The sequence below is a fragment of the Sus scrofa genome, chromosome 7 (genome assembly GCF_054392235.1).
Source record: "Sus scrofa isolate SSC_HxYL_T2T_F1_AM1 chromosome 7, Sscrofa_HxYL_maternal_Yorkshire_Landrace_v2.0, whole genome shotgun sequence".
In the NCBI taxonomy this organism is placed as follows: domain Eukaryota; kingdom Metazoa; phylum Chordata; class Mammalia; order Artiodactyla; family Suidae; genus Sus; species Sus scrofa.
Window position 1 is genome coordinate 111,912,043 of NC_139389.1, and position 13,541 is coordinate 111,925,583.

The following is a 13,541-nucleotide window of genomic DNA, read 5'->3' on the forward strand; positions in this document are numbered from 1 at the left end:
CACTGAGCAAGGCCAGGAATCAAACCTGTATCCTCATGGATACTTGTCAGGTTTGTAACTCACTCAGCCACAATGGGAACTCCCCCACTGGGTCGTTTTGATTGAAGATGCAGTTTAAATATGCCCACACATGGAAATAGAGTCACAAGATTTATTATTACTTAACAGATCCCAGAGCAAGGGGGCTCCGTGAGCTGGGGGAAGGGCAGTTCTCCATCCCAGGTCATCACCTGTCATAGCTGGGAGGAACTGGGCAGCAAGCAGGAGGTAGGAGTATAGCTAGCACCAACTATAGCTGACCCTTGAACAATGCAGGTTTGAAGTGCACGGGTCTACTTCATTGTTGATTTTTTCCCCCAGTAAATACTACAGTTCACACAACCTGTGGTTGGTTGCATCAGTAGATGCTGAGAACTGTGGCTACCAGGGGCTGACTATAAATTACACGTGGGTTTTTGACTGCGTGGGATTAATCCTTGTAATGTTCGACACTCAGCTATACTTATAAGGTGATTTGGGCAGAAAGAACTAACTTTTCTAGGGCTTAACTCTAAGTGGTTATTTTAAAGAGTACCCCGGGAAAAGCAAAGTGGGAACTTACGGAGGAATCCTAAACTCAGGTTCTCTGTATTTCCAGACTCTGCAGGTGAGTAGGGTTGTCGTACTGTAAGATGCCTATTCAGCAGTTGAGAAGAACAAAGCTGTTTTTACTCAAAAATTTTCTTCATCACATAGCAGATCTTTGGGGAAGAGAACCTGAAGTCAGTGTATTTGGAATAATGCTTTATAGCTATTTGCTTGTGCACACTTGCTGTGCAATTCAGATGACAGAGCATGAAATTAGCTACCGTTTCTGTCAGTTAGATTATGGGTGAGACTTGTTGGACTGAACAGAGTCCTGGGAGTAGATGGGCCCAAAGTGTTCTTTTTTTTGTTTTAAATTTCATTTTTCTAGGAAGACTGATTTTTTTCCCCTGTCTCTTTCCATCATTTATTGAGCGCTGATTATGTCCTGGGCCCCGTGCTAAGCTCTTTTTTATGCGTTGCTTCTTTCTTTTTTTTAATTTATATTTTATTTATGTATTTATTTTGCTTTTTAGGGCCACACCAGCGGCATATGGAGGTTCCCAGGCTAGGGGTCCAATCGGAGCTTCAGTTGCCGGCCTACGCCACAGCAAATGCAGGATCCAAGCTGCATCTGCGACCTATACCACAGCTCACGGCAACCCCAGATCCTTAAGCCACTGAGCGAGGGCAGGGATTGAACCTGCAACCTCATGGTTCCTAGTCGGATTCGTTTCTGCTGTGCCACGATGGGAACTCCTGTACATTGCTTCTTTCATTCATCACAGGGACAGTTATCATTTTTCTCTTCCTTTTACTGATGAAGAAACTGAGGCCTCAAAGTTAATTAACTTGTCCAAAGTTACATGACAAGTAAGTAGCAAAGTAGGATTTGAACCCGTGTTTATTCGATTCTAAAGCCATTGCGATAAATCATTAGGTTTTATGATCTCAGTTTGTTCTAATCAGGACCAGCTGCAGCTTGGCATTGGCCTTTTAAACTGTATGCACTTGGTTTAACACCCATGGCTACCCTGGTGCCCTCTTCAGCACCTGTCATACCTGGGAGTAACTGGGCAGCTGCTTATATTGGCTTCCACTGGTGGTTCTAGTTTCATGGGTTCATGTCCACCTCGGTCTGCACTGTAAGCTCTTTGCTCATGAGGATCACAGCTGTACTTCCTTGCATTCCCATAATACTTGTACATAGAGAAATTCACTTAAAGCCTATTTCCTGGCACATGGAACACACTCACATTTCATCGTTTACTGACTCTTGGACCTTGGGAATGTGACAGGACCTGAGATTATGTCTTCATCTTTAAAGATACATTTTAGTTCTATTTTACAAAGATATTGGGCAAGTTTAAAAACAATTACAGCTACCACCCACCTATATTTGAGTGTTTACTATAGGCTATGAACAGTACTTAAAACAGGACTATGTAAGTGATTATTTGTTATGGTTGTTATTAATTTATTAACCTGAACTATCCAATATGGTAGCCACTGGCTCTATGTAGCCATTTAAATTTAAATTATTTAAAATTAAATAAAATCAAAGTACCCATGACTAGAACAAATAATCCTATAATTTTTTTTTTTTTTAATTTGCTTTTTAGAGCTGCACCTGCAGCATATGGAAGTTCCCAGGCTAGGGGTCAAATCAGAGCTACAGCTGCTGGTCTGTGCCACATCCACAGCAATGCAAGATCTGAGCCATGTCTGTGACCTACACCACAGCTCATGGCAACACCAGATCCTTAACCCACTGAGGGAGACAAGAGATCAAACCTGCATCCTCAAGGAACTGAGCCACCACGGGAACACCTATAATCCTAAAATTTATACGGAACCACGAAAGACCCTGAATTGCCAGACTGATCTTGAGAAAAAAGAATAAAGCTGAAGGTATCATGCTCAGACTATGCTACAAAGCTGCAGTAATCAAAACAACATGGTTCTGGCACAAAAACAGATGCATAAATCAATGGAAGAGAATAGAGAGCCCAGAAGTAAACCCAGACAATTAATTAATGACATAGGAGGCAAGGATATACAACGGAGAAAATAGTCTCTTTGATAAGTAGTGCTGAGAAAACTGGACAGCTGCATGAAAAAGAATGAGATTAGGCCATTTCCTCACACCAAATACAAAAATAAACTCAGATGGATTAAAGACCTAAATGTAAGACATAGAACCATAAAATTCCTAGAAGAGGACATAGGCAGAACATTCTTTGACACAAATTGTAGCAAGATTTTCTTGGATCTGTCTTTTAAGGCAAAAGAAATAAAAGCAAAACTAAACAAATGGGACTTAATTAAAGTTAAAAGCTTTTGCACGGCAAAGGAAACCACTGACAAAATGAAAAGACAACCTACTGAATGGGAGAGTATATTTACAAATGATATGAATGATCAGGGATTAATGCCCAAAATATATAAATGGCTCATACAATTCAGTATCAGAAAACCAACAACCTGATTAAAAAAATGGGCAGAAGACCTGAATAGACATTTTTCCAAAGAAGACGTACAGATGGCCAACAGGCACATGAAAAAAATGCTCAACATTACTAATCGTCAGAGAAATGCAAATCAAAACCACAATGAAATATCACCTCACACCTATCAAAATGGCCATCATTTAAAAGTTTACAAATAGCAAGTGTTGTGAGAATGTGGAGAAAAGGGTACCCTAGTACACTGTTGGTAGGATTGTAAATTGGTGCAGCCACAATGGACAACAACATGGAGGTTCCTCAAAAAACTAAAAACAGAGCCGTCGTATATATGATCCAGCAATTCTACTATGGGGTATAAATTGGAAGGAAATGAAAACATTAATTTGAAAAGATATATGCACCTTAATATCCATAGCAGCACTATTTACAATAGTCAAGATATGGCAGCAACCTAAGCCCCCATCAACTGATGAATGGTTAGAGAAGATGTGGTAATGACTCAGCCATAAGAAAAAAGTGAATTTTGCCATTTGCAACTACATGGATGGCCTGGAGGGTATTATGCTTAGTGAAATAAGTCAGACAGAGGAAGACTAATACTCCACTTATATGTGGAATCTAAAAAATAAATCAAGCAAATGTATATAAGAAAACAGAAACAGACTCATGCATACAGAGAACAAACGAGTGGATACCAGTGGGGAGAGGGAAGTGGGGAGGGGAAGGATGGGAGTAAGGGATTAAGCGATACAAATTACTGTGTGTAAAGTACATAAGCAACAGGAATATACTATATAGCACAGGAAAATATAGCCATTGTTTTGTAATAACTTTAAATGGAATATAATCTATACAAACAGAGTCAGCCTGTTGTTCACTTGAAACTAATGTCATATAAATCAATCAACTCTACTTCAGTAAAAATACTATAGCTTGTAAGTGCTCAGGCCTTCTGGGTTTTTCTTACAGATAATGGAAACCGAGGGTCAAAAAAATAAAGTAATCTACATTCTTTAGCATTTGTCATAAAATGATTTGAGATGAAATGAAAAATTCAGTTTCTCGGTCACACCGGCCACATTTATTTGTTTGTTTGTTTGTTTTCTTTTTATGGCTGCACTTGCAGCCTATGGAAGTTCCTGGGCTAGAGGTCGAATTGGAGCTGCAGCTGCCGGCCGACGCCACAGCCACCGCCACACCGGATCCAAGCCACATCTGTGACCTACACTGAAGCTTGTGGCAACGCTGGATCCTTAACCCACTGAGTAAGGCCAGGCCCTGAACCCACATCCTCACAGACACTATGAGCCTATTAACTATTAACCTGCTGAGCCACAACAGGAACCCTGACCAGCTACATTTCAAGTGCTCCGCTGCCACTTGTAAGTCACGTAGCTGGTGGCCGCTGTATTGGGCAGTGCAGATGCTGAATGTTTCCGTCATTACAGAAACAGTTTCGTCTTGGACAGTTGTGTTATAAACTAGCTTTCATTTAGCTGCATGTCCTTCCTAGTGCTGATGCCTATGTGGGTGTTCCCAGACAGGTAGAGTAGGAAGGACTAGATTGAAGGTAGTGCAGAACTCAGGAGATTCTGGAAGCTTTGCATTGAGCATGTTTGCCTGGTTAGGGGAAAGGATCTTGGTTGGGAGAGAGCTGTGAGATTCCCGTACGTATTCCCTGTTGCCAGCATGCTTAGCCCCTTACAGTACCAAATTAAGTAAGTGAATGCCAGAGAGGGAGTTTGCACTAAGCCAGTAGTTTCTTGAGATTCTAAGTGGGACTTGCCTCTGATCCCAAAGGACTGTGGAGCTGTAAGCGCTAGAACATGGAAAGGGACTCTGGAGATCAGAGTACTTACTGCTCTATTGTTCAGCATTTGTGTCTTTTGGCCTTAAAATGACATTTAAATTTTTTTTGTGAGTGGCAGTGTCCCTCACCCCCATGTGAGATAGATGTTTATTTGTATGTCTGTGTTTATTTAGAAGCTGGTCGAAGGTGACTTTGGGCTTCTTTGGTTGAAATATGGGTGCCATTTGCAGTAGATGCTGATTCAGTTTCATGGATGATGGTTTTGTGAGCATATGACCCATGGTTGTCATCAATCTATATTTATGGCTCATGCGTGGTTTTCCTTGAGGTACATGGTGTACACATGGTCTCTGTCCCCAGTGGCTGATGTGCCAAGCAACCAGTGAGTCAGTGGTAGACCAGCCTGCCTGAGCTTGTGTGACCAGAGAGGGCTCCCTGCATTGCCCAGATAGTGTCCTGAAGGTGAGAATCACTCTGTGTCCAGAGCCACCCTACCTGGCACTGGCTGAAGCCACAGGTGAGGAACAAAAGAGCCCTGGCTCTGCTCCCTTAAGGGCTTGGCCAGATGAGACTGATGCTCTCTGCCAGCAGCAGAAAGAAATGCAGGTGTGAATCTAGTCTAAAGAGAATGGTTGGGCAAGTTCAGCATCACACACACACCCCGTGGTGGATTGTTCTCTCAACCTGAAACGCCCTCCTTTTTTATTGGCTATTCAAATTCAGTTTCAGGGGCTAGTCCTGTATATCTGTCAGGGGCTAGTCACACCTGTAATTTAAATGGGGAAAACTATAAGAACTTACTGACTAGGAAAAGGTAGTTCTCTCCTAAAAGGAGTAAAAGAAGATTTGAAGTGTGCGGAAGTAGTAAACTCATAAGCACCTGCTCCCTCTCGAGCTGAGGGGTAGTGAACAAGGATAGAGCTAAAGACTCAGCGGGGGGCTGGCCTCCCACACGCACGGCTTGGATGCAGGGCTTTCCTGATGATGAAGAGATGCAGTGGAGGCCATGGTCCATGGGAATAGCCTGCCGGGTGGCAGAGAAATTTGGAGGAGGGCGTGACCTGGAGTTCGTGGGTAGGAGTGGCCTGTTGGGTGGTGGGAACACTTACCGCGCCTGACTCGGGACACAGGAGGGGCCCAACAGGTAGTGAAGAAACTTAGTGAGGGTGGGCTGGTCTGTGCGGGTCACCAAAGTGGTTACCCCCAAGCCACTGACTCTCTGGCTGCTGAGTTGACAATGGCACATGGGGACAGTATGGGAGTCTCCTTGCACTGCAGTGGCCTCGCAGTAACACACCCCCCCCCCCCCCCCGCCGAGCCTCCTGTTGACAAAGCCTAATAGTGAGGCATCTGTCAAAGGAGAAATGACACAGAGTCCAGCTCCAGTATCACAGTGCAGGGCAGAGAAGAGTGGATTTGCAGCCGAGAGGCCCCACACTCATGAATGGCACACATTCTGCTTCCTCCCGGGAGCCAAGCCTCCCCACTGATTCCAGCCCTCTTGTCTCTGACATCTGTGAGCTCTGCAGTTGCCACCATGATCCTGCTGCCCCGTGTCGTTCTCTGATGTGGTGGAGGGCACGGAACTCAGTAAGCCCCCTGGGAATGAACTGGATTGTCATCCTCACTGGAAGGGGAGGAGTCAGTGTTGTGTCCTCACCCTGTCGTCCAGTCCAGTCCTCTGCTGCCAGTGGGTCCAGACCCTGGAATGGCTTTGGTGTGGGGGCAAGCATGTGTTCTTGGGCAAGCCAGCTGGGTGCTGGGCATCCGCATGGGAGCCTCTGGTGGGACCCGGGCTCTGGTTTCACTGTATCTGAGGACTGATGGCTTGTGGATGCCTTTCTGGCTGCCTCTCATTCTGCAGGGCTGGAGTTGGGGATGACTATTTGAGCTGCAAAAAGTCTTTTTTTTTTTTTTTTTTTTGGTAATAGCCCAGACCCTTGTAATGTGAGGAGATGCCCAGTTCTGTGTCGTGCTGTGTGTGGTTGCTTTCTGTCTTCCTCAGAACTTGAGTGTGACCTTGAATATTGACACCTTCTACCATCCAGTACTGGCCAGCGCAGCCCCTAGTTCCAAAGTCTTTTTTTTTTTTTTTTTTGGGCTGTGCCCACTTCAGTGACCCAAGCCACAGCAGTGACCACTCTGGATCCTTAACCACTAGGCCACCAGGGAACTTCCCAAATTTTTAAGAACCGCCCCCAACTCCCATAGCTTTTCTCTCATCTAGAGGGGTGGTCTTTCTCTCTCTCTCCTAATTCTTAGAATTAATTACCTTTTCCCTGCTCCCTTCTGTCAGGGGAAAAAGACTCCTTGGCCTGTTTAGCCCAGGTACCCACATCAAGGCTGAGCACTCTGTCTGTGGGGGGATGGAGTCATGTGCACATAGGGTCCCCAAGAGTAGGTCGGGGTGGGAGGCAGAGGTGTCCCACAGAGCCCTTCAAGGGCCCAGGCACAGTGAGTGCCTGGAGTCTGGGGCCTTGCTCTGCTGTGGAGGAAGAGGGCAGGTGGGCTCCCTGGCGGCTGGGACAGGGTGTTCAGGGCTGCAGTGTTCTTTTCTTAATTTCTAAAGTAACAATTTTCTGTATGGTTCATTTAGCAGCTAATTATGTAGGGTCGCTGAATGTTTCTTCCATCTTTGTTGCCAACTGTTATTTAACCCCTCACGTGGCTTGTTGCCTCCAGTATTAATTATGTCAGCATCCTTCATAGCACTTGAGAGTACAAGTCCATCACGGATACTTACTCCCTTGGAAGAGGTACCATGTTCCTACAGGGCACTGGGCTCTCTTGTCTTCTGTGTGTGCCTGTGGCTCCATCCTTCCTCAGCAACTGGAGCTCCAGGAAGGCAGGACCCTCAAAATTCCTAGACCCTCAGCTGAGGGGGGTGATGATGGGATGCACAGCTTGGGGGCACATCCAGGCCACCTCCCTCTCTGGGAGGACACATGGGCATTGGGTGGTGGCATTAGGCTACATGTTAAGGCTGGCCTGTCCTGGACTGCCGGACTGCTGCCTACTCCACGTGCCTGATGCCCCCAGGTAAGGCTTTCCTCCAGTTCATAGGAGACCCCTGCTAAAGTTTGCTGAGCTAAAGGGTCCTAGGTTTAGCGTGTTTTCTAGACCTTCCTTTGGCATTTATTAGCTAGTTCTTTATGAGCAAAACATCTGAGTTTCTTATCCTTAAAGATACCCATACTTGCCTCCCTGAGTGGCTGTAAGGATTCAAAGAAATAACGAATATGTCCATGTTTTAAAAATTGTAGCCCTCCCAACTAACAGATAGTATTATTTGTATGGCTAATACTAATACTACGGGTGGGTGGCAAATACGTGAACTCAGAGTATCCCTGAATGAATCATAAGTAATAGAGTTGGTTGAAAGCTTTGAAGGAACGCTTGTTTCTGAGGCCGCGGGACCAGGTAAGTTCTGAAGGAAAGAAGGAAATCAGAAGCATCCAGCCACGTGAGAAGGCTGGCTACAGTTTGAGTTGAAATTGACTGCTCTGGTCCCAGGAGGCTGAAGGAGAATGAAGAGGGAGGGGTGTGTATGTGTGTGTGTGTCCATCCCCGGGGGGTGGGGTTGGGGGGGGTGAATCAGGGTTTCCAAGCAGAGGGCGCAGGGAAAGAGGACAGGATCCCATGGACACAGCGCACTCACGGCTCTCTGGCCCCACCTGTCTCCCTGCAGGTGCACCTCCGCTCCGCCCGGCGCCTCTGTGAGCTCTGCTGTGCCAACCGGGGCACATTTATCAAGGTGGGCCAGCATCTGGGGGCCCTGGACTACCTGCTGCCAGAGGAGTACACGAGCACGCTGAAGGTGCTGCACAGCCAGGCCCCGCAGAGCAGCATGCAGGAGGTTCGCCAGGTCATCCGCGAGGACCTGGGCAAGGAGGTACCGCTCCGCGGTTAGGGGTGGGCCCTGGGCACAGTGTGCTTCCGCCAAGGCCCCTCACAGAGTTCTTGCTGCCTAGCGCCTGGTGGTGCAGAACTACGTGGAAACTTCCAGTGTGAAACCAGAGAGCTTAGAAGAAACCTGAGTGGCCCTCAGTACAAAAGATTGGTCAGACCATGTGAAATAGTTGATATTTGATTGTTTTTTTTTAAATAATTTTTTTTCTTGTGCTTATTAGGAGTGCACCTACAACATATGGAGGTTCCCAGGTTAGGGTTCGAATCGCAGCTACAGCTGCAGGCTTATGCCATAGCCTCAGCAATGCCAGATCTAAGCTCTGTTGGCGATCTACAGCACAGATCAGGGTAGCAGCTGGATCCTTAACCCACTGAGTGAGGCTAAGGATTGAACCCACATCCTCATGGATACTAGGCAAGTTCATAACCTGCTGAGCCACAACAGGTGATCAGAGCCACGGACACTGATCTATTGACTGTTTTTGACCTGTAATGAAGTGGACTCATATGGTTGCACCTAATAATATCTATCAGTTACTGAGGGTGTACGTGTGCTGACAGCTGTGCTCATCTCCATGTGTTCTATCACTGAATCCTGATGGCAAACCTATGAGGTAGGTACCGTCATTAATCCCACCCTGTGGACGAAGGGTGGAGGCTTGAGTGGTCAGGGAAAGCGTGCAAGGGGGCCCCGAGCAGGTGATTCCTGGGTGCTGCTCTGTCAGTGAGCCGTCCTAACCGTTCAGCGCAGATTCATTCTCTCTGGTCCTCTGCTTGATTACTTCCAGTCATAGGAAGCTTCTTCTCTTACCTGCTGTGCAAGGGGGTCTGTTCTATTATCAGTCATCTCTAATTTAATAAATACCTCCTCCTAAGGGCTAAAAGCTGCCTCCTCAAACCCCACTTTCCTGCTCTTCATCTCACCTGCCTGATGCAACAGAAAAAAGGGCTGTACATACAGCCCTGGCCACACTCCACTGAACTCATGCCAGGGACCTGAGGGATGAGTGGAACCCCGACCGGGCACAGTGATGTGGACCCTGTTCTGCTGGTCTTGCTTTTGGGGATGGGTTGGAGCAGCTGTCTGCAGGGTATTGATCAGCTGATCAGGCCCAGTCTTACCAATTACATGCTGTAATTTCATGATACCTTAGAGAACTCTACTGAAAAAACCAAAAAAAAAAAAAAAAAAAAAAACCCCAAAAACAAAAAACCTACTTTTCTCCCTTCACCTGCTACTATATTTGAAATTCTCCTCTTAGAGAGAAAATCCTTTGGAACTTCTAGAATTTTTCTGAGCAAAACAACCTTAAAGTCAAGCCTCAATCAGTGGATGCCTTTCCTGATGGAGGATTGACTTTAAGATGCCAGTTTTCCCAAATAATAACTTCAGCAGGGCTTTCAGGGTCTATCCTGACCACTTGCACTGTGCCATGGTCTCAGTCTGCCGAGAATTTCTTTACCCATCCTCTCCCTCTCAAGTGATTCCTTGTGTTTTTAGACCATTCATCCATCTACCTATCCATTTATGAAATGCTGGACACTGTGCTGGGTGCTGGGTGTCTCCACTGAACTCCAGCTCTCTTATGAGGTTGTTCCCAAAGGGAAGGTTCTTGTCTTGTCGCAGAAGGAATTAAGAAATGGGAAAGACATTGAGAAAGAAACGTGAGGATTTATTTAAGTGAGAAATATGCCTCTTAAAGAGAGGGGGCAGAGAGGGCAGCAGCTGCCCTGTATTTCTTTGGCAGGCTGGTTATACACATGAATAGGCCGAATATGCACTGGAAAGGAGGGGTTTGGGCATTGTATTCTAGAATTTTTATTCCAGCTCCACCTTCCTGAAGGGAGGAGGGAGGGATTTCTGTCCTTATTTAGCTCTGATCAGAAGTGTCATGTTGCGTGACGGGTGCTTCTTATCTACACGGCTGATTTTACTGCCGTGAGGGCGCAACGAGCTGCAAGTTGCATTTGGACTGGAGATTCGTGCCCGTTTCCGTCTGTCTTTGTCTCCGCAACACTTTTCACCTCAGAATGTGTGGTTTCCTGTCAGAATGGAGGTTCCTGCTTTTTTTCATCTGCCCGTGGACCCCACTGTTTACATGATGCATGGTTTCTGCCACCTGACTGCGCCCCCTTTCTCTGCTCATCCCTAGCTATCTGCCTGCTGTAACGAAGTCCTCTCTGACGCTCTGCACACCTTTCCTTCCTTGGCTTGGTTAGCTGGGTCTAGGTGGTTCCACTGTAAGTTGTAAAGTCTTTGGGGCTGAAGACCACAATGGTCCTTTTACTCGGATCTGTGGTTCCAGAGCAGTACCCGGTGTCACGTGGGCGCCAGTGTTTGTTTAATGAATTAACTCCTGATGGGTGAGTTTCCTTAGGCTACTGACGGCCAGGCGGAGAGTAGGGGCAGAAGTTTGTAAGGACCAGTGGTTCCATTTTCGATGATCTGCTTGGAGCAGTCCCTTAATGTAGAGCTGGTAGCACATGCTCAGCATCCAGCCAAAGGTACCCCACTTCTCAGTGATGGTCTGGCCTGAGCAAGCCTCATTAACTGACCATCTGAGGTGTCCAGATCACACAGGAGGTGAGCCTAGACACGTCTGTGGACTCCCTTCCTACTTCTTGGAACATCTCCTCCAAGGAGGTGGGGGAGATTGAGTGAAGAATAAACCTAACTGAGGGCCAGAGCCAGTCTGGGAAGAGCGGGGTTAGGGTGGAGGGGCTGCGGGCAGAGGGGATGGGATTGGCATGGCACAGCCTGCGTGGGGCTTTGCTTCTTGCCAAGACGATTGGCCTCCTGCTTCCTATAGCATGAGATGCACCCCCAAATTAAAACTAAATAAATCACTGTAATAACAGTGCGAAGTGCATCATTGCTGGCATGTGGCAGCTCAGTGGGGGCAGAGACAAGGAAGGGAAGGCAGCAGATTAACCCTTGGAGGCCCCCGTGTCTGTGGAGAGCTGGAGCGGGAGGCAAGAGGAAGTCAGGGACTTCCTCTAAGGCAGGCGGAGCGAGATGGGAAGCTTGGGGAGTCAGCAGCCATGGTGGCCCATCCAGCTGGCCAGAGAATTTCTGGGCTTGGAAGATGCTGCCTGCATCTTCAAGGCCTCTTCTCTAGGCCCCCCAGCTAAGTGGTCCTGAGCATGGTGGGCTGTGGCTCCTGCCCCACAGCTTGTCTCAAGCCCTCTGAGAAAAGGAGGCTAATGTCAAGGCTAGGGCTCAGAGGGGGCGTCCCTCACAGCTGGGAAGCTCAGCAACCTCTGGTTTCTCACCCCGGCCCCCACACATACAGTCAAAGTCTTCCCTCTCCCCTTCCTCCTCCTCCCTCCTGGGAAGATGGCATTTGTTCCCGGTGACACACTTTCTCAGCTCGAGGGTGGAGGGAGGGGAAAGGGGACGAGTGGGAAGCAGGGTAGGTGTGTGTGGGGGCGTGAGGGCGGGGAAAGTCACTCACGCTGCACTTCCCTCCTCCTCCAGCCCCTCCCATGACACTTCTCCGGGGGCAGCCCTCCTCCAGGAAGATGTTTGAGTGGCCCTCCTTATCCTGGGCTCCAGGCCTGCCCCGAGGTCCGTGGGTCCAGGAGGGTGGCTAAAGGAAGCTGAGTCTGTCATGCATCATCGTCTTCTTTCCAGGTCCGAGTCCATGGCTTTGAGGTCACCCAGGGCTCAAAGACCACGCAGCAGCCCCTAAATCTCAGCCTGAGCAGGGAGGGGTGGCCGGAGGGGAGCCCCAGGCCATTGTGTTTCAGCTTGCACTGATTGGTCCCGTCTATGCCTCTTGGGCATCAGCAGAGGCCTTGGAGGGTCACTAGTGTCCTCAGACTGGTCCATGCCCAGACAGATAGGACTGGCTCTGGGGGTGTCCCTAGCATGGGGGTTGAGGGTGAGGTTGCAGCGCTTCTGGATCCCATGCTTTACATTTAGTCCTGGATTAGTCCAGATCCCTGTGGCATAGCCAGTGTGATCAGTGTAAGGTGAGGGCGAGTGAAAGGGTCCCAGCTTGGTTAGGGACTGGCCTAGGCAGGGGGGTCACATAGCTGAGGAGTGGCACATGAGGGATGGGATGAGGCCTCAGAACTTCTGATTTTCTGGCCGGTGCTTTGTTCCCTATGTTGCAGAGCTTCTGTTTTGCAGAAACCCTTTGGAAATCACTTTTCTGTGTGTCTGTATGTCTGTGCCTTGGAAGTTTCTATTTGTATTATCAGAAAGAAACTTTTCTTCCATTTCTTTTTCTTTCTTTTTTTTTTTAGTTTGTATAATGATTTTTATTTTTTTCCGTTATACTTGGTTTACAGTGTTCTGTCAACTTTCTGCTGTACAGCATGGTGACCCAGTTACACATACATGCATACATTCTTTTCTCTCACATTATCAGGCTCCATCACAAGTGACCAGATGTAGTTCCCAGTGCTGCACAGCAGGATCTCATTGCTAATCCAGTCCAAAGGCAATAGTTTACATCTATTAGCCCCAAGCTTCCAGTAAATCCATCCCACTCCCTCCCCCTCCCCTATTTTTAAATTTTTTTTCTTTTTTTAGGGCCACACCTTCAGCATATGGAATTTTCCAGGTTAGGGGTCGAATTGGAGCTGTATCTGCCGGCCGTACACCACAACTACAGCAACAGCAATGTGGGGTCCAAGCCACATCTACGACCTTCACCACAGCTCACAGCAACACCGGATCCCCGACCCACTGAGCGAGGCCAGGGATGGAACCTGCATCATGAACGCTAGTCAGGTTGCTTTCCTCTGAGCCACAAAGGGAACTCCTTTTTTTTTTTTTTTCT

The 13,541-nt window shown here is 47.5% G+C and overlaps 1 protein-coding gene across 1 annotated transcript in view; it reads left to right on the top strand.

Annotated features, from left to right (window-relative positions):
- The window catches only part of ADCK1 (aarF domain containing kinase 1), a 133,007-nt gene that overhangs the window by 47,776 nt on the left and 71,690 nt on the right, over positions 1 to 13,541 (top strand). Inside the window, exon 4 of the mRNA XM_021099558.2 lies at positions 8,531 to 8,734. Within this exon, the coding sequence (XP_020955217.1) occupies positions 8,531 to 8,734 (204 nt within the window). The remainder of the gene's footprint in view (positions 1 to 8,530; positions 8,735 to 13,541) is intronic.